At 45.8% G+C, this 25,298-nt stretch overlaps 1 protein-coding gene across 2 annotated transcripts in view; it reads right to left on the reverse strand.

Annotated features, from left to right (window-relative positions):
* Positions 1 to 6,122: 6,122 nt before the first annotated feature.
* Positions 6,123 to 25,298, reverse strand: part of LOC121586337 (RNA-binding motif, single-stranded-interacting protein 3) — a 268,385-nt gene continuing 249,209 nt past the window's right edge. The window contains exons 11-14 of one of the 2 annotated variants that reach the window (XM_041902948.1): positions 19,460 to 19,570; positions 8,435 to 8,524; positions 6,806 to 6,927; positions 6,123 to 6,316 (exon numbers count right to left, since the gene is read on the reverse strand). In XM_041902948.1, coding sequence (XP_041758882.1) covers positions 6,313 to 6,316; positions 6,806 to 6,927; positions 8,435 to 8,524; positions 19,460 to 19,570 — 327 coding nt within the window. In that variant the 3' untranslated portion in view covers positions 6,123 to 6,312. The remainder of the gene's footprint in view (positions 6,317 to 6,805; positions 6,928 to 8,434; positions 8,525 to 19,459; positions 19,571 to 25,298) is intronic. The other variant, XM_041902950.1, reaches the window with a different exon arrangement.

The following is a 25,298-nucleotide window of genomic DNA, read 5'->3' on the forward strand; positions in this document are numbered from 1 at the left end:
GTTGTAGCTCAGTTGGTAGAGCATGGTGCTTGCAATGCTAGGGTTGTGGGTTCGATTCCCACAGGGGGCCAGTATAAAAAAAAATATATAAACTAACTCACTAACTGTAAGTCGCTCTGGATAAGAGTGTCTGCTAAATGACAAAAAAAAGTAAATTGCACATAATTATATGCGGAATACTAGTATTGGGGCTAGGAGGCAGGTATATTGATATGGGGTGATGTTTTAGTACAGGAGATGTGGTAGAGTTAGTAGTTGACAATATGGTGTCTACCACTAGCACTAAAAAGAGTACTGAACAAAAATATTCTCACAAAGACCATGTTTTGCAGTTAGAGATTGAGATTAGAGTAAAATAACGAGGCACATTTGTGATTTTTTCCCACATTTTTTTTATTGAAAGCTTTATCAGAGAAAAAAACGACTTATTAAAACCGAAGTTTAATCCTAACATCCACAGATGTACAGGTATTTCTCAAGGATCACACACACTGTGACGTGCATGAGGCATGACCACGTCCTCCTCTGCGCTGACCCAAAGAAAAGCAAAAATAGAAAAACAACAAAAAATAAAACAGAAAAAAACAATATCAAAGAACCGCTTTGCTGTCCTAATAAATATTCCTCTTTTTTTTTCTTCTTGTATAATAATCCTGACGCTTAATGCAAGTTCTGTAGGTTTCTCTAGCAAATTTGGTTGGCCATTTCTAATGATTGTTACTCAATAGTGTTTGACGTCTCTGGGAGCCATTTCATTCTGGGGAAGGTGTGTGTTAGGTTAGCTAGTTGGCTGAGCTCCTGGGGATGTGTGGCCAATCGATGGCTCCCGTCAAAGGTGAACCGGAGCATCAATTAAAAAGCGTGGGCCACATTTTTTGTGTGGCCTTTGAGCAATCTTCCCACTGAATTACGTGGTGATAAGAGCTGAAAGAGTGTTCAGTTATATCAAGCCCGGAGCGCTCCTGTCACACTTCACTGTGGGAGACGTTATGTCAAGGTGAGGCCCAACTCTGAGACACCATCTGTCATAATACAGTCCAGTAGTGCACTGTACGGGGAATAGGGTGCCAATCTAGGACACAGCATGCCCTATATAGGAATTGGGTGCCATTTCTGACACAGGGCCTGTCTTCTCTAAACCACTGTCTAGTCACAATGGGGGAATTCACAAGAAGCCTGTGACAATGGGGTATGACATTGAACAACTTGGAACGCCATTGTGGTGAATATGTTCCTAGGACTTCATAGAAATATGGTAGATAGATATGACCGACTGGCTTGATATCTGGACGGAGGCATGGGACGAATTGGAGAAGTGGACGGTGTAAAAAAAGGCAGTGAACTGAAGCACCTCTGTAACCCAGCCTGGATAGATACAGTAGACTGAAACACTAACTGTTCTGTAGATACCAAAAACATAGGGGCGAATCATAACTTCCACTAACGTCAATGTTTAAGTTATTGATGCATTGATGTCAATGGGAGAGTTAGTGAACATTTTACTTAAGTGGTAGTTAGGATTGGCCCCATAGAGCCTAGGTAACTGAGACTCTATGATGGTAAGCAATGGAGAGCAGAGGTTTAGTCTCTCAGTAATAACCTTACTCTGGTGAAGAGATCATGAGAAGACTAACACACTGACTGAAACACTGTGTGTATGTGTATGTGTGTGTGTGTGTGTGTGTGAAATACTTAGAAATGTCTGGCAATAGTGAGTATGTGTGTGTGTGCGTGTCAGCAACTGTAGCAGAGCATGCCTCCAATTAGTAACTGTCTCCTCTCAGTGCGAGTGTGAGGTCCAGCTGGTTCCAGGCAGACTTGTAGTGAATGGACAGATGGGACTGCACTCTGTCTCTCTCACACAGTGCTGCATGAGGTGGAGGTGCTCAACACTCTGCGCTTCAACAACTTCTTCCTGGCAACAGGAGCTAATGACCCTCTCTGGCTGGTTTGTTCTGACACATAGGCTAGCTAGCTATACAAGCTATAGTCACCGAAATAGATTCTTTAACTGTAGCTCCCTAAAACGTAGTGAGAATCACTGTACATTTTTAACATACATTTTACCAGGCCATTGTGCTACAAGTTTGCCATTGTGCTACAACTAGTGTAGAATAAGAGAGGAGTTTAGTCAGCCATGATACTGCCATTTCAATTATGTAATGACCTCATTGATGGAGATGAAAGATTCACAATGATATCTCTCTTACCCTCGACTCACTTCAATGTTTTGTCTTTCTTGAATCTCATGTAGCAATTTGGAACGCATACGGTTCGGTTGTGCGATTCTTGTCATTTCTATTTGTAACCTTATTTATTTTTATGTCATTACTATTGAATCTTAGATGGTAACAATATGTGTAGAGCATTGATCTTTGTGATCAAAGGTGAATGCGGTCAGATTCCTACGGTTAATCAAAGGTTTCTTCCTTTTTCTGTCTCTTAAAGTAGCAGCTGTAAGAGTGGTTTATGATGTGTAGAGAACCTAGTTGCAGGTACAGTTTGAACACCATAGAGGTTGAGGAGCAAACAGCGACCCCGACCGACGGTCTAGCTTAAGATCTGGACACCCCATACTGTAGCAGCTAGCCTGCTCACACGTGGCAGGAAAAAAAGAACGCAGCATAAACAATGTTATTACCCAAGAAGACGTGCAGAAATGTAGACGGTTGTTGTCAGTGATGTGAAAAGGGACAGACGTTTCCGATTTGTTTGTCTGTTGGAATTGAAAAGTGGGTGACTTCGCGCATATAGCCTATCTTGTAATCTCAACGTTTTCTGTACTCGGAAAGTAAAAGCAAAAGATGAGGGGAAGTGACAGGATGAGTAAAGAGGAAAGTGAGAGGTGTTTGATTGGTGTTTGGGGACTGAGTAGCTCTGGTGTTGGTAGATTGGTACAGTAAATTTGATCATTGACTTGTCATTGGATGGAAGACGTGGGTTGAATGTTTTATGGGACAACAGATTGTTGAATGGTTATATTTTCTCTTATTATATTGCCTGTTTTATGGTGGCCATGATGGCAGCTCACTATGTAGACTATGTAGTTCACTATGTGCCCGTTTTCTCTTGGTTGTAAAAAGCATAACCCAATAGGATGAGCAATTGTAGTAAATTCATGTTGATCAAATGATCAATAATAGCCAGTGCGTCACAGACCAATGGACAACAAAGCAGGCACATGCCCAAGACAGCTTCCACTGTAGCACCTTAGAGTAGATTGTACATTTGTACTAGTATTTTTATTAGCACAACTCCTTCAAAAATGTACGGTTCCCTTATATAAGATAGCTTTTCCATGTGCTTTTTTCTATACTGTAGATATTGGAATCATTTGGAAGCTTTGTTAAAGGCACTCGATAAACAATTACATTGTTACAGACATTTCTATGTGTGATGTCATAGCTGACCCATGATGTCACTGCCATCTTTCCCAGAATGCAATGCCTTTGAGTCACATGAACTGATGGATCTCAATACAATCTCAATAAGAGGCTTTGAGGGACACTGGAGTGGATCACAATGCCCTGAGGGGAGACAAATTGGGCCCCGTCAAGGCTCATTGAGAATGTGACTAAAATTGGTTTGTGGTTCAGCTCCTGCACTGTCCAATAAAGAGGGAAAACCTCACAGAGGAAGAGCGATAGCCTGGTCACATTAGTGGTGCCTTTTTAGGGCTCTAGCAACACAGCGGGAATGCAGGGACACAGAGGAGGCGTCCGAAATGGAACCCTATTCTCATTATAGCGCACTAGTTTTGACCAGAGCCTTATGTGGCCTGGTCAAATGTAGTGCACTATATAGGGAATAAGCTGCCATTTCAGACACAGCCAGACACTCAGCCACTCCAGAAACAGGGTACTGTAATGGGGATAGAGACACACAGCGCTCCAAACACAGGGTACTTTCATGGGAATAGCGTGCCTGCCATCCCACAGCCATAGGCCATTTATTATGCGACAAATCTTCAGAGATGAAGTCATCGAGAAAATCTCTAATGGCAATGGATAGGGGTTTGATGGAAGGCTGAAAGGGGTGAGGCAGAGATGTTTACAGGCTATTGAGTCTAAATGGGGACAAGAGGCTGAGAAGACAGGCTTTTTAGGCTTGGCTGAAAGGTTACTGTCAACTTTATTGTAGTGTACTATTCCGTCTGGAAAATAACCCCTTAGGTCTGAGTCCAGTCGTGTTTATCCAGCCCATAAATATGGATCTTCGAGAGATAATGTTTGCTAAAGCCGATAACACTACTGTATGCTTCCATGTGTTAGTTCTGTATGTTTAGAGTTCAGAGATATATTAAACACAGAAGCACACCAGAGGCTAACGTGTCAATGCTAGTCTTGAATTTAGTTCCTGTCCTCCTAAGTAAGTAGTGCCTGGGATAGCAGGACATGTTTTACGTCTACGCAGACAGAAATATGCCGGAGAGTTTTGTTATGTGTTGTTTGGATGACCGGAGAGAGAAAAAAGGTAGGATAACGTTGATGAGACTCCCGGGGAGGTAAGAACATTTATCAGTTTTGTTCAGTTATCATTGATTCTATGAGATAAAGAGACAGCGTCGAGACAGAAATCAGTGAGCCGACAAAAGCCAGAAGCGATGCATCCATGACCAAGGAGGAGCGGGCTGCAACATTCCCCAGTCTTTCCTATAGTGTATTGTCTATTGTTGACTGGTGGCATGCATCCATGGTTGGCGAAAGAGTTGTGGACCACGACAGATGAGAGACGGAAAGACAGTTGAAGTGGTAGAGAGGGACGTTAGGTCGGACTGCCACTAGTTGCATCACACATTCAAATACGTCAGTGTGATAGTTTCAATAGTTTCGACAACCGTGGAAGGTAGCTTAAGCCCCAAAATTAAATTGTAATGAAAGGAAAAGTACGGACTGGTCCGGCCATCAAGGTCAAATTAAAAACAACAATGACAACAGCAACAACAACAACATCAACAATAACAACATCAACAACATCAACTACAAAATCAAACTGAAAAACAACAAAACTCTGGATCAGAGTGTCTCTTCATCTTTGGTATAAAAATGGCCATCCTTGGGCTGCATTTGATCCACAACTAGGAAAAACTACAGAAATTGTCAACAATTTCTTCTATTGCTTTTGCACTGATTGGTTTAAACCATAAGCTCCTACTCAATCTACGAAGTTAATCACTGCGAGAAAAAAATGTCTACCGTTTTTTGTTTGTTTTATACTTTTTTTTTTTTATAGTGTGACAAGCAAAGCGGGCTAAAAACACCATAAAGCTCATAAAAAAGGTCAAATGTTGCAGATAAAAAGCTCTAATGTCATCAACAGCAATCTTGCCATGTAAAATAATAATTATGATAATAAAAAACAAGTTCAGCATTTGCAACAGACTGCATTTTCTACAATGCAGTGTCTTTTATTTCTCCTCATTGTGAAAAATCTCTTCAAAGCTTTACCTTTTCCCACTATTTTCCTCAGCAGACATTTACTTTTTTCTCTTAGACTCAGTAACCTCTGACATAATTATTTATCAAAGTTTTCTTCTAACGAAGAAAAGAAAAAAACTATTCTCTATTAAATCTGTACAGCTTATGTGATAGATTTTTTTAAATCTCTCTAGCTCAACTCCTGCAGTATCTTGTACCATCAAAGTGGTCCAAGAGACTGATTTAGATCGCTTTTTATTTTCAATGAGACGCCAGGCTTTACTCTCTGTAAAAAGTCATCTGACGCCCTTAAAATTAAGGCCATGAAGATTCAAGAAAGAAAAACACTTGTTTCGAATATATCTAGAAAACTCAAATTTAACACGAGAAAAAAAAAGTGAAAAGAAACCATAGCTTAATATCTAAGGAAGACAATCTCTGTGTATCTCAAACTTTGACTCCCCCTTTTCTAATTACAAAATAAACCTCATCACCTACCTATCTGCGCATTCAACATTTCCCAATTTGTATTAATTTGTTTCTGTACTTTTTTTTCAGTTGAGAAATTTCTTGAAGAAACAAGTCAAGCTCAAGCCCAGCCCACCAGGCAGGTTCCCAGACTAAACATTTTCAACTCTTTGCACTGTGCCCAGCGACTCCAACCCCCCCCCCACCCCCACTCCCCCCCCACCCCTCCTCCTCCTCTCCTCCTCTCTCTCTCCCTCTCTCTCTCTGTCTCTGTCTCTCTCTTAGGCCAGGTCGGAAATGAAAAAAGTGTCTATTTTTTGGTGCCTGGGCAATCTGGAAGCAATCGCTTTTCTCTCCACATTCTCAGTGCAGCCAACCCCCCTGTCTCAAGGTAATGCTGTCACAGGAATATTCTCCTCGCCCATCGCTATCTAATGAGAAAGAGAAGAACCACAACGAGAGAGAATCAAAGGAAAGGTTATCATCATAATGCACACGCTCTAAAAATGACAATAAAGGGATAGTTCACTCTAATTATAAAATGACATATTGGTTTCCATACCCTGTAGTGTAAACAGTCTATGGACACGGTATGACAGCATTTGAAACAGTCTCCAGGTAAACAAAACCAAAGCACGGATTGTCGTCATACCCTGTCCATAGACTGCTTACAGAGTAAGGAATCTAATATATCATTTGGGTAAACTATCCCTTTAAATTAGTCAACAGCCACAACAACTCAATGTAAGAGAACAAAGCAGCAAATAGTCAGCTATGATATGGCAAAACAGTAGACAATGAAAGCATAATATTATGACAGGTATTAGTCATCGTAACCAAATAGTCCAGACTCCAGAATCATTATCGGCAATAGGATGTGTTGTTGATATGTACACTGAGAAGATGGCAGCAGTACTCACTTGGACTGGTATGAGTAAGCAACATGGTCGCTGGACCCGTCCACCTGGATCTGTTGCTGCTGCCCACTCATGTCATGCGACGAGGGAGCCACTGACTGAGGAGAGGCATCCGTGACCACTCCCTACGGGGACAGGAAGTGGGCGTGAGAAAACAGGAAGTAACTCAATGTAACCATTTAGTAATATATTATATATCACATTCTATGTATTTCTCTGCATAATTATGTACCAAGCTGTTTAAATACATAATACTACAGTAGCCTTGAGAAAAAAAACTCTGCTTTTTAAGTCACAAGGCTACACATGTGAGAGGATATGGGTTTCATTACTGTATTTACTTTAACTCCAAGGTTAAAGGCCTCCTGTAGCTCAGTTAGTAGAGCATGGTGCTTGCAACGCCAGGGTTGTGGGTTCGATTCCCACGGAGGGCCAGTATGGAAAAAGTATGCACTCACTAACTGTAAGACGCTCTGGATAAGAGCGTCTGCTACATTACGTAAATGTAAATGTAAATGTAACGTCCTAACCTCACTGATCGTCGGCCATCATGGCCTCATCCTCTATCACGTTAACAAGATCTCAAGGATGCTCTCAACACCATGTTAATACATCATCCTCCGAGACACTCCTTGTCTACAGTTCATTTCAACAGCACTGATATATAGAACCTCACTGATGATGGCATTGAGGATGGAATAGGTGAGAGAGACAACAAGAGAACCCCTGGGCTAACACTATGTCTCTGAGTCTCTCGCCTCTCTCTCCAGCCGGTGACTTTATGAAGGGTGGCTATCTCCTGATTATCTTCTCCTCTCTGGAGCTGGGGAGATGGATGGTGGTGTCAGGGCGTTGTCAGCTGGGCAGCCGCTCGCTAACCAGAGGCCTGGGGCTGAAGGATGTGTGTGTTGAGCACACGGGCCATCCGGGAGAGGGACAGTTCCGCCGGCAGTGTGTCTCACTTCAGCGCCTGTCATCTGATACAGGACTGATACTCCATCTGAATGGGCCGGCGCCATCAGCCCTCCAGACAGCCTTCCAAACTCATCATTTCTCAGCGTGTGCCTGCACGCTCGGCACGCTCAACAGTAGCAAGCCGTGGCAACATGTGTGCTTGGCAGTTTTTATCGAGTGGATGTTGCAGTGTCAGTGTGTGTGTTTGTGGGTGTGTGTATCTATGTCTATGTGTGTGTGAGAGTGAGAGTGTGTATGCATTTCTGTCCTTAGGAGTGTACGTGTGTGTTTGCATCCAGTGTGTGCATGCATTCTATGTGTACATTTGTGTATGTGTGTGTACCTGTGTGTGTATCTGTGTGTGTATCTGTGTGTGTGTATCCATGTGTGTCCGTGTCTGTGTCTGTGTGTGTGTTTCAGATTTTACTATCCTTGTGGGTACCAGAAGTCCTCACAAGGATAGTAAAACAAGGAAAAAGTGGGGACATTTCACTGGTCCCCACAAGGAAAAAGGCTATTTTAGGCTTAGGGGTTTGGTTTCAGAGTTAGGGTTAAGTTTAGGGTTAGGAGTTAAGGTTAGGTTTAGGGTTAGGGAAAATAGGATTTTGAATGGGTATCAATTGTTTGGTCCCCACAAGGATAGTAAAACAAATGTGTGTGTGTCTGTGGCTGACTTACTTCAACAGGGACGGCTGTCTGAGGCACAGGAGTGTACTGAGGAATGTAGGTCCCTTGCATAGGCGCCCCGGCAGCCGCAGCAGTCATGTACTGGAACACACATCAGCATTCTGTCATGACTAGTTATTTCCTAACTTCAACAACAACCAATTGATCACAGGAAACAGAAACAATATATATCTTAGTTCATTATTAACAATCATGTCAAACTGTTGTGATCCAAGTGATTGAACATTATGGTTAAAACAACATCCCACTACATATTCAATTTACAGTGCATTCGGAAAGTATTCAGACCCCTTGACTTTTCCCACATTGTTATGTTACAGCCTTATTCTAAAATTGATTAAATACTTTTTTTCCCTCATCAATCTACACATTATACCCCATAATGACAAAGCAAAAACAGGTTTTTAGATTTTTTTGCAAATGTATTAAAAATACAAAACTGAAATATAACATTTACATAAGTATTCAGACCCTTTACTCAGTACTTTGTTGGAGCACCTTTGGCCTCAATTACAGCCTTGAGTCTTCTTGGGTGTGACGCTACAAGCTTGGCACACCTGTATTTGGGGAGTTTCTCCCATTCTTCTCTGCAGATCCTCTCAAGCTCTGTCATTTTCAGGTCTCTCCAGAGATATTTGATCGGGTTCAATTCCGGGCTCTGGCTGGGCCACTCAAGGACATTCAGAGACTTGTCCCGAAGCCACTCCTGCGTTGTCTTGACTGTGTACTTGGGTCATTGTCCTGTTGGAAGGTGAACCTTTGCCCCAGTCTGAGGTCCTGAGGACTCTGGAGCAGGTTTTCATCAAGGATCTCTCTGTACTTTGCTCTGTTCGTCCTTCCCTCGATCCTGACTAGTCTCCCAGTCCCTGCCACTGAAAAACACCCACACAGCATGATTCTGCCACCCCCATGCTTCACTGTAGGGATGGTGCCAGGTTTCCTCCAAACGTGATGCTTGGCATTCAGGCCAAAGAGTTCAATTTTGGTTTCATCAGACCAGAGAATCTTGTTTCTCATGGTCTGAGAGTCTTTAGGTGTCTTTTGGCAAACTCCAAGCGGGCTGTCATGTGCCTTTTACTGAGAAGTGGCTTCTTGATTGATGGAGTGCTGCAGAGATGGTTGTCCTTCTGGAATGTTCTCCCATCTCCACAGAGGAACTCTGGAGCTCTGTCAGAGTGACCATCGGGTCACTGTGTTCTTGGGGACCTTCAATGCTGCAGAAATTTTTTGGTACCCTTCCCCAGATCTGTGCCTCGACACAATCTTGTCTCTGAGCTCTACTGACAATTCCTTCAACCTCATGGCTTGGTTTTTGCTCTGACATGCACTGTCAACTGTGGGACCTTTATATAGACAAGTGTGTGCCTTTCCAAATCATGTCCAATCAATTGAATTTACCACAGGTGGAGTCCAATCAAGTTGTAGAAACATCTCAAGGATGATCAATGGAAACAGGATGCACCTGAGCTCAATTTCGAGTCTCATAGCAAAGGGTCTGAATACTTATGTAAACATGGTGTTTGTTTTTTGTTTTTAATACATTTGCAAAGAATTCTAAAAAAACCTGTTTTTTTATTATAGGGCTTTGTGTGTAGATTGATGAGGATAAAAAAAAACATCAATTTTAGAATAAGGCTGTAACGTAACATAATATGAAATAAAGTCAAGGGGTCTGAATACTTTCCGAATGCACTGTACATGGGATCTACTCTGCAGGTCAAAAACACCAGTTACTAATCTGCTATATACACTGAGTGTATAAAACATTAGAAACACCTTTCCATGACATAGACTGACCAGGTGAATCCAGGTGAAAGCTACAGTATGATCCCTTATAGATGTCACTTGTTAAATCCACTTCAATCAGTGTAGATGAAGGGGAGAAGACAGGTTAAAGAAGGATTTTTAAGCCTTGAGACAATTGAGACATGGATTGTGTATGTGTGTCATTCAGGGGAAAAAAAGATTTAAGTGCCTTTGAAAGGGGTATGGTAGTAGGTGCCAGGTGCACCGGTTTGAGTCTGTCAAGAACTGCAACGCTGCTGTGTTTTTTCCCACTCAACAGTTTCCCGTTTGTATCAAGAATGGTCCACCACCCAAAGGATATCCAGCCAACTTGACACAACTGCGTGAAGCATTGGAGTTAACATGGGCCAGCATCCCCGTGGAATGCTTTCGACACCTTGTAGAGTCCATGTCCCAACGAATTGAGGCTGTCCTGAGTGCAAAAGGGGGTGCAACTCAATATTAGGAAGGTGTTCCTAATGTTTAATACACTCAGTTGTACATATACTGAACAAAAATATAAACGCAACATGTAACGTGTTGGTCCCATGTTTTATTAGCTGAAATAAAAGATCCCAGTAATGTTCCATATGCACAAAAAGCTTACTTCTCTCAAATTTTGTGCACAAATTTGTTTATATCCCTGTTAGTGAGCATTTCTCATTTGCCAAGATAATCCATCCACCTGACAGGTGTGGCATATCAAGAAGCTGATTAAACAGCATGATCATTATACAGGTGCACCTTGTGCTGGGGACAATAAAAGGCCACTCTAAAATGTGCAGTTTTGTCACACAACACAATGCCACAGATGTCTCAAGCTTTGAGGGAGCATGCAATTGGCATGCTGGCTGACGGAATGTCCACCAGCGCTGTTGCCAGAAAACTGAATGTTAATTTCTCTACCATAAGCCGCCTCCAATGTTGTTTTAGAGAATTTGGCAGTACGTCCAACTGGCCTCACAACCGCAGACCACATATAACCATGCCAGCCCAGGACCTCCACGTCCGGCTTCTTCAGCTGTGGGATCGCCTGAGACCAGCCACCCGGACAGCTGATGAAACTGTCTGTAATAAAGCCCTTTTGTGGGGAAAAACTCATTCTGATTGGCTGGGCCTGGCTCCCAGGCCAACCCATGGCTGCGCCCCTGCCCAGTCATGTGAAATCCATAGATTAGGGCCTAATGAATTTATTTAAATTGACGGATTTCCTTATATGAACTGTAACTCAGTAAAATCGTTGAAATTGTTGCATGTTGCGTTTATATTTTTGTTCAGTATATATGTTATTGTAATTCCCTTTACGTCCTTAGGATGGTGCAGTGAGACAGACGTGTGTTTTTAACAGAGCTGTCTGACTATGGGAGGCTAGTGATAGAGGAACAGAGAGGAGGAAGCAGAGGCACCCTGCTGATCCTGAACTTCACAGGGAGGCAAATGCCCCCTCCTAAGAGGGAACCAGAGGAGAACAAAACAGAGCACTCAGATCCCCCTGAGCTGCTTCAGCGGCTGAGTGTGTGTGTGTGTGCCTCAAGTGTGTGTGTTTTGGTGTGTGCGTAAGTGTGTGTGTGTGTGTGTGTGTGTGTGTGTGTGTGTGTGTGTGTACGCACCCATGGCCTTTATTTCAGGCCTTTTAACAGAGCTGCAGGATAGCCATTTTACAGACACGCTACATGCTGGTTTACATGACAGCCACATGGCTTTGTAATGCAAAATAAATTCAGAGGCTAGTTGTTTGTGTGTGTGTGTGTTCTATTTGACAGTCTGTATGCTTTTTAATCAGCACATGCTTGTGCGTAGAATGTCTACATAATGTGTAGATCAGTCTATGCCCTCCCCTCCCCATTGTACAATATATGTGTGTTTGTGTGAGAGAGAGGCTTTTAGCAATAACGCCCGATAAGCCCTGATAATAAAAACCCAGCTGGGCTGCCTCTCCTCTTCCTGCTGGTTTTCCTTTTTTTAACAGGAAAAGGAAGGACGATCCTTTCTCCCTCCTTTCCGCATTTCCCTGCCTCCCTCCCAGTAATAAAAAGAGTGGCGGTGGCCCCCTCTCTTGGCCTGGCGCCCGGCGCTTGTGAAGTGTCATTACCGGCAGTGGCGCTAATGGATCGGGTATGGCTCGCCGCGCAGCGCTAATGAGAGGAGCTAAAGGCCATGGACACGGGTGATTAACTTACCCCCCTCCTCTCCCTGCTGCAAAGGGCCACCAACACCCTGTGAGGATGGATGGGGAGGGAGATGGTAAGGGGGAAGGTGAGGGGGAAGGTGAGGGAGTTGTCACACTTTGGATGGGGTGAGGTGAAATGTCTGATTTCCTGACTTTGTAACACTCTCGTTTGGTTCTCCCTCTCTCTCACTCTTTCTCTATCTCCCTCTTTCTCGTTCTCTTTCCCTTTCAGCCCACAATCCGCTAGAAGAGTGCTATCAAATTCACGGCGTGACCTTCTCTGATCTGGCGAACAGTGCCCGTTGCATACCAATTCCTCAGGACCTTTTGTCTCTACCCATTTTCCATTAGCTTATTCTGCTCACTCACCTGTAAAGACAGCATGAAAGCAAATGGAGGGGAACAGAACTTAATTAGCAATATCAAAACCGATGTGTCAAAGAGAGACAGGCTTTTGAAATGTTATATCTCTATGTGGCTTGAAAAGGGGCTTAATAAGGAACTTCTTCAGCTTCTCTGACCCTTCGTTATCCCATTTACATGACCATGACTTTACAGTCACCAGGGAACTGACATGTCAGGAGTTGACAGGGATAGCTGATATCGTATGTAATATTATTGGAATAACTGGCTTAAATTAGCAAGATAATTTTGGACAGTTTAAGTGTTTAGGACAACACCCTGTTTAGGCCAAATGAAGCTCCTTAAATACATTAGGAACACCTTCCTAATATTGAGTTGACTCCAATGCTTCCCACAATCGTGTCAAGTTGGCTGTATATCCTTTGGGTGGTGGACCATTCTTGATACACACGGGAAACTGTTGAGTGTGAAAAACCCAGCAGCGTTGCAGTTCTTTACACAAATTGGTGCACCTGGCACCTACTACCATACCCAAATCTTTTGTCTAGATCACATGGATTGTGAATGGCACACATAAACAATCCACGTCTCAATTGTCTCAAGGCTTAAAAATCCTTCTTTAACCCGTCTCCTCTCCTTCATCTACACTGATTGAAGTGGATTTAACAGGTGACATCAATAATGGATCATAGCTTTCACCTGGATTCAACTGGTTAGTCTATGTCATGTTTTGTATACTCAGTGTATATGGGGGAATTGTACACACATGTTACACGAATGTGTGCACACAAGCGTGCACACAAGCACACAAGCGTACACACAGGCACACACGCACCCACACACCAAGCCTCGAGCATATGGCATGTGTTTGATGAGCGTGAGGCGGCCTCAGCGTGTGTCCTTAATGAGGGTGGTGTGAGTGGACATCTTAAGGTCCCTCTCACTGTACTGTCAACACAGCCAAGAGCACCAGTGGGGTGCAGGAAAGACGACTCCCTTTCTATCTGTCTGTCTGTCTACAGAACATATCGGGCACCAACTCACTGTAGGTAACTAAATGGTGGCACAGCATCAGAATGGATACTAATGAGTTCCACTTTAGAGATATTCATAAGATTTTCATCTTCTCTGCAGGGCATCAATAGCCTGGGGAACCAGCCTGATTGCTGTGTTCACCATTCTATTTCACTTCACTTATTACTCTGGGGTTAATCCAATAGATGGGCATTTGGACGCAGAGAGAGAGAAGCTTGTGGTCATCCATATAGAAATGGATATGTCATTGAAGATTAAAGAAGACATGCTATTGAAATATCTTGCTGTGCCCTCACATGGTATTACCATAACACCATGTAAGGCCCTTTGAGACCAGGTGAAAAATAGACCATACAAACCCAATCCATTACTACACAGTCATACACAGTCATTACTAGTCAGTTATAGTAAGAAAATGACCTCCCAGCTGTGTGGAGGATTGGTTCTAGCAGCAGCCTATCTGGATTTCCAGTCTGATCCAGTGTTGACCTATAGGAGTGGGAGCGTTTGATCCTATTGCCCGTAGGAACATGGCTGCTCCCAGGGAAAATAAAGGGACAGCGTGACACGCTAACAAACAGGTGAGGGCCATTGGCAGAATAATATACATGAAAAGTAGCAATATCATGCATTTGAAACAATATCTAGGAATGCTAACAGAAAACAAGAACAGTGAGAAAGACAATAACATTGTCAAAGTGAGTGATGTTACCAACACATTTTGATGGCAGAGTAGAACAGTGTTGACCTACAAAACCAGCTCTGCGTTTCGTAACTAGGAACTTTCCTCACCACTGTTTAACAGGGGCCGACATTCCTATACACATTATTTACCGTAAAAACACGGCTGTATTCTCGGAAACCTACAGTCACCGCTGCTGGGGCAGAATGGGAACATTTCGTTATTTCCTTTGGGAGAAAAAAAAGCCACAGCCATGTAGCCACAGGGACTTCGAGAACAGCCAAAAGTATTCTGTGATGTGGCGGCCATTTTAGTTGTTGACTGTGAGGACAGACACTGCCAATGGCAGGTGCTCACTGAGGCTTTCATAGGACAGAGCAGCATGAATGACATGACATAAAACAGCTTACCATACAGTTGAAGTTGGAAGTTTACATACACTTAGGTTGGAGTCATTAAAACTAGTTTTTCAACCACTCCACACATTTCTTGTTAACAAACTATAGTTTTGGCAAGTCGGTTAGGACATCTACTTTGTGTATGACACAAGTCCTTTTTCCAACAATTGTTTACAGACAGATTATTTCACTTATAATTCACTGTATCACAATTCCAGTGGGTCAGAAGTTTACATACACTAAGTTGACTGTGCCTTTAAACAGCTTGGAAAAGTCCAGAAAATGATGTCATGGCATTAGAAGCTTCTGATAGGCTAATTGACATCATTTGAGACAATTGGAGGTGTACCTGTGGATGTATTTCAAGGCCTACCTTCAAACTCAATGCCTCTTTGCTTGACATCATGGGAAAATCAAAAGAAATCAGCCAAGACCTCAGAAAAAAATTGTAGACCTCCACAAGTCTGGTTCATCCTTGGGACCAATTTCCAAACACCTGAAGGTACCACGTTCATCTGTACAAACAATAGTACGCAAGTAAAAACACCATGGGACCACGCAACCGTCATACCGCTCAGGAAGGAGACGCGTTCTGTCTCCTAGAGATGAATGTACTTTGGTGCGAAAAGTGCAAATCAATCCCAGAACAACAGCAAAGGACCTTGTGAAGATGCTGGAGGAAACAGGTACAAAAGTATCTATATCCACAGTAAAACAAGTCCTATATCGACATAACCTGAAAGGCCGCTCAGCAAGGAAGAAGCCACTGCTCCAAAATGGCTTAAGGACAACAAAGTCAAGGTATTGGTGTGTCCATCACAAAGCCCTGACCTCAATCCTATAGAAAATGTGTGGGCAGAACTGAAAAAGCGTGTGCGAGCAAGGAGGCCTACAAACCTGACTCATTTACACCAGCTCTGTCAGGAGGAATGGGCCAAAATTCACCCAACTTATTGTGGGAAGCTTGTGGAAGGCTACCCGAAACGTTTGACCCAAGTTAAACAATTTAAAGGCAAAGCTACCAAATACTAATTGAGTGTATGCAAACTTCTGACCCACTGGGAATGTGATGAAATAAATAAAAGCTGAAATAAATCATTCTCTCTACTATTATTCTGACATTTCACATTCTTAAAATAAAGTGGTGATCCTAACTGACCTAAGGACAATTTTACTAGGATTAAATGTCAGGAATTGTGAAAAACTGAGTTTAAATGTATTTGGCTAAGGTGTATGTAAACTTCAGACTTCAACTGTATGTAAACACTCCATCTTAAAGAATGTAAATATACCTAGTTACAGTGGCTTGCGAAAGTATTCACCCCCTTGGCATTTTTCCTATTTTGTTGCCTTACAACCTGGAATAAAAATGGATTTTTGGGGGGTTTGTATCATTTGACCAACACAACATGCCTACCACTTTGAAGATTATTGTGAAACAAACAAGAAATAAGACAAAAGAACAGAAAACTTGAGCGTGCATAACTATTCACCCCCCCAAAGTCAATACTTTGTAGAGCCACCTTTTGCAGCAATTACAGCTGCAAGTCTCTTGGGGTATGTCTCTACAAGCTTGGCACATCTAGCCACTGGGATTTTTGTCCATTCTTCAAGGCAAACTGCTCTAGCTCCTTCAAGTTGGATGGGTTCCGCTGGTGTACCACAGATTCTCAATTGGATTGAGGTCTGGGCTTTGACTAGGCCATTCCAAGACATTTTAAATGTTTCCCCTTAAACCACTCAAGTGTTGCTTTAGCAGTATGCTTAGGGTCCTTGTCCTGCTGGAAGGTGAACCTCCGTCCCAGTCTCAAATCTCTGGAAGACTGAAACAGGTTTCCCTCAAGAATTTCCCTGTATTTAGCGCCATCCATCATTCCTTCAATTCTGACCAGTTTCCCAGTCCCTGCCGATGAAAACCCCAGAGCATAATGCTGCCACCCCCATGCTTCACTGTGGAGATGGTGTTCTCGGGGTGATGAGAGGTGTTGGGTTTGCGCCAGACATAGTGTTTTCCTTGATGGCCAAAAAGCTCAATTTTAGTCTCATCTGACCAGAGTACCTTCTTCCATATGTTTGGGGAGTCTACCACATGCCTTTTGGCGAACACCAAACGTGTTTGCTTATTTTTTTCTTTAAGCAATGGCTTTTTTCTGGCCACTCTTCCGTAAAGCCCAGCTCTGTAGAGTGTATGGCTTAAAGTGGTCCTATGGACAGATACTCCAATCTCCGCTGTGGAGCTTTGCAGCTCCTTCAGGGTTATCTTTGGTCTCTTTGTTGCCTCTGATTAATGCCCTCCTTGCTTGGTCCGTGAGTTTTGGTGGGCGGCCCTCTCTTGGCAGGTTTGTTGTGGTGCCATATTCTTTCCATTATTTTATAATGGATTTAATGGTGCTCCATGGGATGTTCAAAGTTTCTGATATTTTTTTATAACCCAACCCTGATCTGTGCTTCTCCACAACTTTGTCCCTGACCTGTTTGGAGAGCTCCTTGGTCTTCATGGTGCCGCTTGCTTGGTGGTGCCGCTTGCTTGGTGGTGTCTGTTGCTTAGTGGTGTTGCAGACTCTGGGGTCTTTCAGAACAGGTGTATATATATTGAGATCATGTGACAGATCATGTGACACTTAGATTGCACACAGGTGGACTTTATTTAACTAATTATGTGACTTCTGAAGGTAATTGGTTGCACCAGATCTTATTTAGGGGCTTCATAGCAAAGGGGGTGAATACATATGCACGCACCACTTTTCCATTATTTATTTTCTAGAATTTTTTTACTATTTTGACTATTTTGTGTATGTCCATTACATGAAATCCAAATAGAAATCCATTTAAATTACAGGTTGTAATGCAACAAAATAGGAAGAACACCAAGGGGGATTAATACTTTTGCAAGGCACTGTTTATAGATCCCATCGAAACCTATTTCTACAAGTTTTTCCTATGAAGCAACCATAAAGGGGCTTTCAAATCTGGCTCCGGACCACATAATAAGAAGACACATGGCTTCTTTCCCATAGATTATCAGGACATTGCATGCTATATGCAGCACACATATAGTCTACATACAATACAGTGCCTCAGGGCTGTAGTAGGGCAGAAAGGAGCTTTATATTAATATTTTATACTTTTTTTCCTTCATCACACATCAAAACCCATCAGCGTAGATTAACCCGCTCTAATCCTGAGTGTTAGCACAGCTGGGAGAGATTATGGGCATTCTTTCATCCCAGAGCCAACATGGCGTCGCAGTCGCTGACAGCTCACCTGGAAACACATGGAGCCGGCGGGAACTGTACAATACAGCACTGTTTCAATCACACATCACACTCAAGACACAGTGCTGGAGCAAAGTAAGCCCCCTCTGCCCCTGGAGCCATAGGGTTAGAGCAGGAAATGGGAGACTGGATAGTGTGTGACACCTCTAAATCTGCTTGATCCTGACATGAGGGGGAGTTCCCTTTTGGGGGGAAGGCAGGAATATGGATTGAGTGATATGGTTGATGTGTGATTTAGTGGGTTAGAGGAGTCATAATATCGCCTGGTCTTCACAGAGAGGCTCGTTGTTCTAGTCCCCGGGAAATCTGTTTAACTTTAGGATACTGTATAAAGGAGACATGCTATTCAAATATCTTGCTGTTCACACACAAGTGACAGCATTACCATGGTGGATGTGGAGACAGTTTTAGGGATATATCCCCACATTTCTTGTAGGTAAATGCAGAAAGAATTTCATTCACCGGTGCCATGTGTACCCATAGACATAGATATTGCTGCTGTAGATACTGTATTGACCATAGAATCCTGTATTATTTGATAAGGACATGGACACTGACAGTGAAGCTACAGTCAACCATATCTGGCACTGATACTGTTCAGTACAGAATTGAGAGTGATACTATGTGGCTTGAGTCGATATAAAGATATAGCTGTGCTCCTGATAAAGTCCGTAAAATATTCCTTGAGTAGATGTAGTCTTTCAGAGAAATATGATTTTAGGCAGAATCTACCACACACCCAGAGCTGATTAGCTAAGGTGCTGGAGGCAAAAGGCAAAACTGGAGAAACAGGAAAAAGTCACCACACACTTCCAGTCAGATGCACATTTCTTTAATTGTGGCTTAGCTTTCCCACTATTGTTTGTGGAGACATGCTCTGATGAAGGTCGACTGACCGAAAGCTCAGCAACAATTAAAATATATTGCATCTGACTGGAAGTGTGCGGATACTTTTTCCTGTTTCTCCATAGAAACATGATTTTACCTTAGTAGATACGGTCCTATGTGACTCAGTCGGTAGAGCATGACTCTTACAAAACCAAAGGTGGTGAGTTTGATTCCCGCTTTGGCCACCCATATGAAAAATGTATGCAGACATGTCTGTAAGACCCTTAGGCGGAAAGCATATACTATTTATATATTAAATACAGGAGGCATGGTACTACAGATACAGTAGCTGCAGTCTCAGAGTGATATTATATGATGTGAGTAGGATATATGGGGAGTATAACAGTACATTCTCAGAGGGTTATGATTTAGCTTGAGTAGATCCAGTATGGAGGGGTCCATGGGTGGTACAGTACTCACACTTCCTGTAGTGCCCAGGGACAGATGGTTCATCTGCTGGGAGAGCGGGCCCATCATGTTGGCAGGCTGCATGGACATGGCGTGGTCCATGGCTGGGGTGATCACTGCACCCTGAGGGAGGGGAGAGGGGGAGAGGGGGGAGGGGGGAGAGGAGAATAGAGGGCATGTTAAGGCAATGGGTGGGCGAAGAACAAAGTAGCATTTTATGCATCTGTCACGGTTTCGGCCGAGGCTGCTCCTCCTCCTGGTTCGGGCAGGCATCGGCGGTCGTCGTCCCCGGAGTACTAGCTGCCACCGATCTATGTTTCATGTTCGTTTGGTTTGGTCTTGATGTTGTACACCTGTGTCTAGTTAGTCCTCATTAGTGTTCTATTTAAGTCTCGTTGGGTGTGTCTGTGTTTGTGTGTGATTATTTTCTGTCGTGTGTTGTGCTTGTTTTTTCGCTCGGTTGAGCTTCACTCCACTGTGTTGGAGCGTTTACGCACCTGTTTAGTGCGCCTTTTGTTTGTGTCGCCTTCGTGCGTAGTTTCGCCTTCGGGCAAGTTTTGTTCGTATTTTCCTTGTTGGAATTTGAACTAAAGTCTTTTGGACTATACTTCGGTGTCCTGCGCTTGATTCCACCACTACACCCACCTACAGCATTCTTGACAGAATCACACACCTTAAAGAATGGAATCAGCAGGAGCCGCAGCAGCCCAGGCGACGCTGGAGGACAAGGTCCGGGAACAAAGTGACCAGATCCTGCAGATGGGGTCCGCACTGCAGGAGGTGATCACCACCATCCGAGGCTGGGGGACTCCTCCACCGCCATCCTCCCTGCCAGCACCATCGGCCAGTCAGCCCATTCCCGTTCCGGAACCCCGAGGAGTTCGACTCTCACTCCCGAGGGCCTACGATGGGACCGCGGCCGGGTGTCAGGGATTCCTTCTCCAGGTGGAGCTGTACCTGGCCACCGTGCACCCGGCGCCCTCGGGACATGAGAGCGTGTCCGCCCTGATCTCCTGCCTTTCCGGGAAGGCGTTGGAATGGGCCAACGCGGAGTGGAGGAGGATCGACGCGGATACCATCACCTACGACGAGTTCTCCCGCCGCTTCAGGGCGGTGTTTGACTCATCCCCGGAGGGGAAAGCGGCGGGGAGCATCTGGTCTTCCTCCGGCAGGGGAGGAGGAGTGCCCAGGAGTTCGCCCTAGAATTCCGTACTCTAGCGGCAGATGCAGGGGTGGAATGAGCGGGCTCTCGTCGATCACTACAGATGTAGTCTTCGCGAGGACGTCCGTCGGGAGCTGGCCTGTAGGGACACCAGCCTCTCGTTCGACCAGTTGGTCGACATGTCCATCAGGCTGGATAACCTGCTAGCTACCCGCGGACGTTCCGAGGGGGGTCCGTCCATTTCACCCTCCAGCGCCTCCGAGCCGTGCCCCATGGAGCTCGGGGGCGCTGGCGCTAGAGAGCGGAGGTCGTGGAGGGCACACTGCGGCCAGGTGCTGGGGAGGGTTCTCCGAGGGAGAGGACAACAGGCCACGCACTGGGGGGGCCTCCCAGGTGAGTAGACGCCCCGCTTACCCAGAGCTTTCTGTTGCGCACTTTTGTATACCTGTTGGTTTTCCACAGGTTGCACCTCATTCCCAGCATAAGGCGCTAGTAGATTCAGGCGCAGCTGGGAATTTTGTTGATCGAAAGTTTTGTTTAGAGTTAGGGATCCCTCTCCTGCCTGTTGACAAACCTTTTCCCGTACATGCCTTAGATAGCCGCCCGTTGGGGTCGGGGTTGATCAGGGAGGTCACAGCGCCACTTAGGATGTGTGCGCAGGGGGGTCATGAAGAGACTATACAGCTGTATCTGATCGACTCTCCTGCGTACCCAGTGGTGCTGGGGATTCCCTGGTTAAGCACCCATAACCCTGCTATTTCGTGGCAACAGAGGGCTCTCGATGGGTGGTCTGCTCAGTGTGAGGGGCGATGTCTGGGTGTTTCCGTGGGGGCGACTTCGGTGGAAAGTCCAAACCAAGTGCCCGCACTGCACATTCCGCCTGAATATGGGGATTTAGCTCTTGTGTTTAGCAAAACTAGGGCGACGCAGTTGCCTCCCCATAGACAGGGGGATTGTGCGATTGATCTCAGGCAGGAGCAGCGCTCCCACGGAGCCATGTGTATCCTTTGTCTCAAGAGGAGAGGAAAGCTATGGAGACTTACATAGCCGAATCTTTGAGACAGGGATACATTCGGCCTTCCATTTCCCCCGCCTCTTCGAGTTTCTTTTTTGTGAAAAAGAAAGATGGAGGGTTGCGCCCGTGCATTGATTACCGTGGTCTCAATCAGATTACTGTGAAATGCAGTTATCCACTCCCTCTGATTGTGACCATGACGGAGTCATTGCATGGGCGCGGTTTTCACAAAATTGGATCTCAGGAGCGCGTATAACTTGGTGCGCATTAGGGAGGGCGATGAATGGAAAACGGCGTTTAGTACCACGTCAGGTCATTTCGAGTATCTTGTCATGCCATATGGGTTGATGAATGCTCCATCAGTCTTCCAATCCTTCGTAGATGACATTTTCCGGGATATGCAGGGACAAGGGGTGGTCGTGTACATTGATGATATTCTGGTGTACTCGTCTACCCGAGCTGAGCATATAACCCTGGTGCGACGGGTATTGAGGAGGCTGTTGGAGCACGACCTATATGTCAAGGCAGAGAAATGTCTGTTTTTCCAGGAGTCGGTCTCCTTTTTGGGTTATCGGTTGTCCGCGTCAGGGGTGAGAATGGAGGTGGATCGTGTGTCCGCTGTGCGTAATTGGCAAACTCCAACCACTGTAAAAGAGGTGCAGCAGTTCTTGGGCTTTGCGAATTACTACCGGAGGTTTATCCGGGGGTTTTGGACAGGTGGCAGCTCCCATCACGTCCCTTCTGAAGGGGGGTCCGGTGCGCCTGCAGTGGTCAGCTGATGCGGACAGGGCCTTTGGGAGACTGAAGGACCTGTTTACGTCGGCTCCGGTGCTGGCGCATCCGGATCCCACAATTCCATTTCAGGTTGAGGTGGACGCGTCTGAGGCTGGTATAGGGGTCGTTCTCTCTCAACGGTCCGGCTCGACACCTAAACTCCGCCCCTGTGCTTTTTACTCCAAAAGCTCAGCCCGGCGGAGCGTAACTATGACGTTGGGGACAGGGAGCTGTTAGCTGTAGTTCAAGCCCTTAAGGTGTGGAGGCATTGGCTTGAGGGGGCTCAACACCCTTTCCTCATTTTGACTGACCATCGGAACCTGGAGTACATCCGGGCAGCGAGGAGACTGAACCCTCGCCAGGCTCGATGGAGTATGTTTCTCACCAGGTTCGTATTTAAAATCACGTACATCCCTGGGTCCCAGAATGGTAAGGCAGATGCACTGTCCCGGCGGTATGACATGGAGGAGAGGTCCGTTGAGCCTACTCCCATACTACCGGAGTCTTGCCTTGTGGCACCGGTGGTGTGGGAGGTCGATGCCGAGATCGAGCGAGCGTGCGTACAGACCCCAGCCCTCCACAATGTCCTGAGGGTCGGAGGTACGTTCCGCTCGAGATTCGGGATCGACTCATCTACTGGGCTCACACGTCACCCTCCTCTGGACATCCGGGTATTGGCCGGACAGTGCATTGCCTTAGCACTAAATACTGGTGGCCTACTTTGGCTAGGGATGTGAGGGTTTACGTCTCCTCCTGCTCGGTGTGCGCCCAGTGTAAGGCGCCCCGACATCTGCCCAGGGGTAAGTTACAGCCCCTACCCGTTCCACAACGACCATGGTCCCACCTCTCGGTGGATTTTGTAACAGACCTTCCCCTCTCTCAGGGGAATACCACCATCCTGGTCGTTGTGGACCGGTTCTCTAAGGCCTGTCGTCTTCTCCCTATGTCGGGTCTTCCTACTGCCCTACAGACCGCTGAGGCCCTATTTACCCACGTCTTCCGGCATTACGGGGTCCCCGAGGATATAGTGTCTGATCGAGGCCCTCAGTTTACCTCCCGTGTGTGGAGAGCGTTTATGGAGCGTCTGGGGGTCTCGGTTAGCCTTACCTCGGGGTACCACCCGGAGAGTAATGGGCAGGTAGAACGTGTTAACCAGGATGTGGGTAGGTTTCTGAGGTCGTATTGCCAGGACCGGCCTGAGGAGTGGGCGCGTTACATTCCCCTGGGCCGAGATGGCCCAGAACTCTCTCCGCCACTCCTCTACTAACCTAACCCCTTTCCAATGTGTATTGGGTTACCAGCCGGTTCTGGCACCATGGCAGCAGAGCCAGATCGAGGCCCCTGCGGTGGATGATTGGATGAGGCGCTCGGAAGAGACGTGGAACGCTGCCCACGTCCACCTGCAGCGGGCCGTCCTTCGTCACAAGGCGAGCGCCGATCTCCACCGCAGTGAGGGGCCGGTGTACGCACCCGGAGATCGAGTCTGGCTCTCTACCAGAAACCTGCCCCTCCGCCTGCCCTGCCGGAAGCTGGGTCGGCGGTTTGTGGGGCCCTTTAAAGTCCTGAGAAGATTGAACGAGGTGTGTTATAGGTTACATCTACCTGTTGAATATAAGAATATTAACCCCTCGTTCCATGTGTCTCTTCTCAGGCTGGTGGTAGCTGGTCCACTCCAGGACAATGAGATAGGAGAGACTCCTCCGCCCCCATTGGACATCGAGGGGGCTCCGGCGTACACCGTTCGGTCCATCTTGGACTCCAGACGCCGGATGGGGGGTCTCCAGTATCTCGTGGAGTGGGAGGGGTACGGCCCGGAGGAGCGGTGCTGGGTGCCGCGGAGGGACATCCTAGACCGATCTCTCCTGTCGGAGTTCCACCGGGACCATCCCGCGCGCCCTGCTCCGCGTCCTCCTGGTCATCCCCGAGGCCGGGGTCGGCGCACGGCTGGAGCCGCGCGTCAAGGGGGGGGTACTGTCACGGTTTCGGCCGAGGCTGCTCCTCCTCCTGGTTCGGGCAGGCATCGGCGGTCGTCGTCCCCGGAGTACTAGCTGCCACCGATCTATGTTTCATGTTCGTTTGGTTTGGTCTTGATGTTGTACACCTGTGTCTAGTTAGTCCTCATTAGTGTTCTATTTAAGTCTCGTTGGGTGTGTCTGTGTTTGTGTGTGATTATTTTCTGTCGTGTGTTGTGCTTGTTTTTTCGCTCGGTTGAGCTTCACTCCACTGTGTTGGAGCGTTTACGCACCTGTTTAGTGCGCCTTTTGTTTGTGTCGCCTTCGTGCGTAGTTTCGCCTTCGGGCAAGTTTTGTTCGTATTTTCCTTGTTGGAATTTGAACTAAAGTCTTTTGGACTATACTTCGGTGTCCTGCGCTTGATTCCACCACTACACCCACCTACAGCATTCTTGACAGCATCCGTGGGTTGTTGAGCATCGGAGCAGCAGAGCATCAGAGAGTCAATAAACACTGTTGATGTAGCCGGCATATGCGGCTGATTCATTGATTGTCTGTAGTCAGCACACATCTCTTCCCCTCATGGTATTGCGATGTGTATAGCCCTAATGGGCGGATCAGTAGTGGTAGAATATTATTTTTCATAAAGCGCTCTGGATTGAACCAGAGGGAATGTGATGAATTCATTGCTGCTCTTTCATCGCTTTGTCATGAAACGAGTCGCTTCTCGCTTTTCTCTACCAGCCAAACCTCTGGAGTGAGGCGTTCAGAAACGAAGCCTTTTTCCTCGGCTCCGACTCTTTCCTATTTTACTTGCTTTCCCTCGTTAATTTGTCTACTGTCTGTCTTCCTGAATGTGTGTGTGTATGTGCTGTGTGTGTGTGTGTGTGTGTACACCCTGCTGGTAACTGTGTGGGCCGATTGGAGAACAAACTGAGCAGACACGGC

This window comes from Coregonus clupeaformis, chromosome 17 (genome assembly GCF_020615455.1).
Source record: "Coregonus clupeaformis isolate EN_2021a chromosome 17, ASM2061545v1, whole genome shotgun sequence".
NCBI lineage: Eukaryota > Metazoa > Chordata > Actinopteri > Salmoniformes > Salmonidae > Coregonus > Coregonus clupeaformis.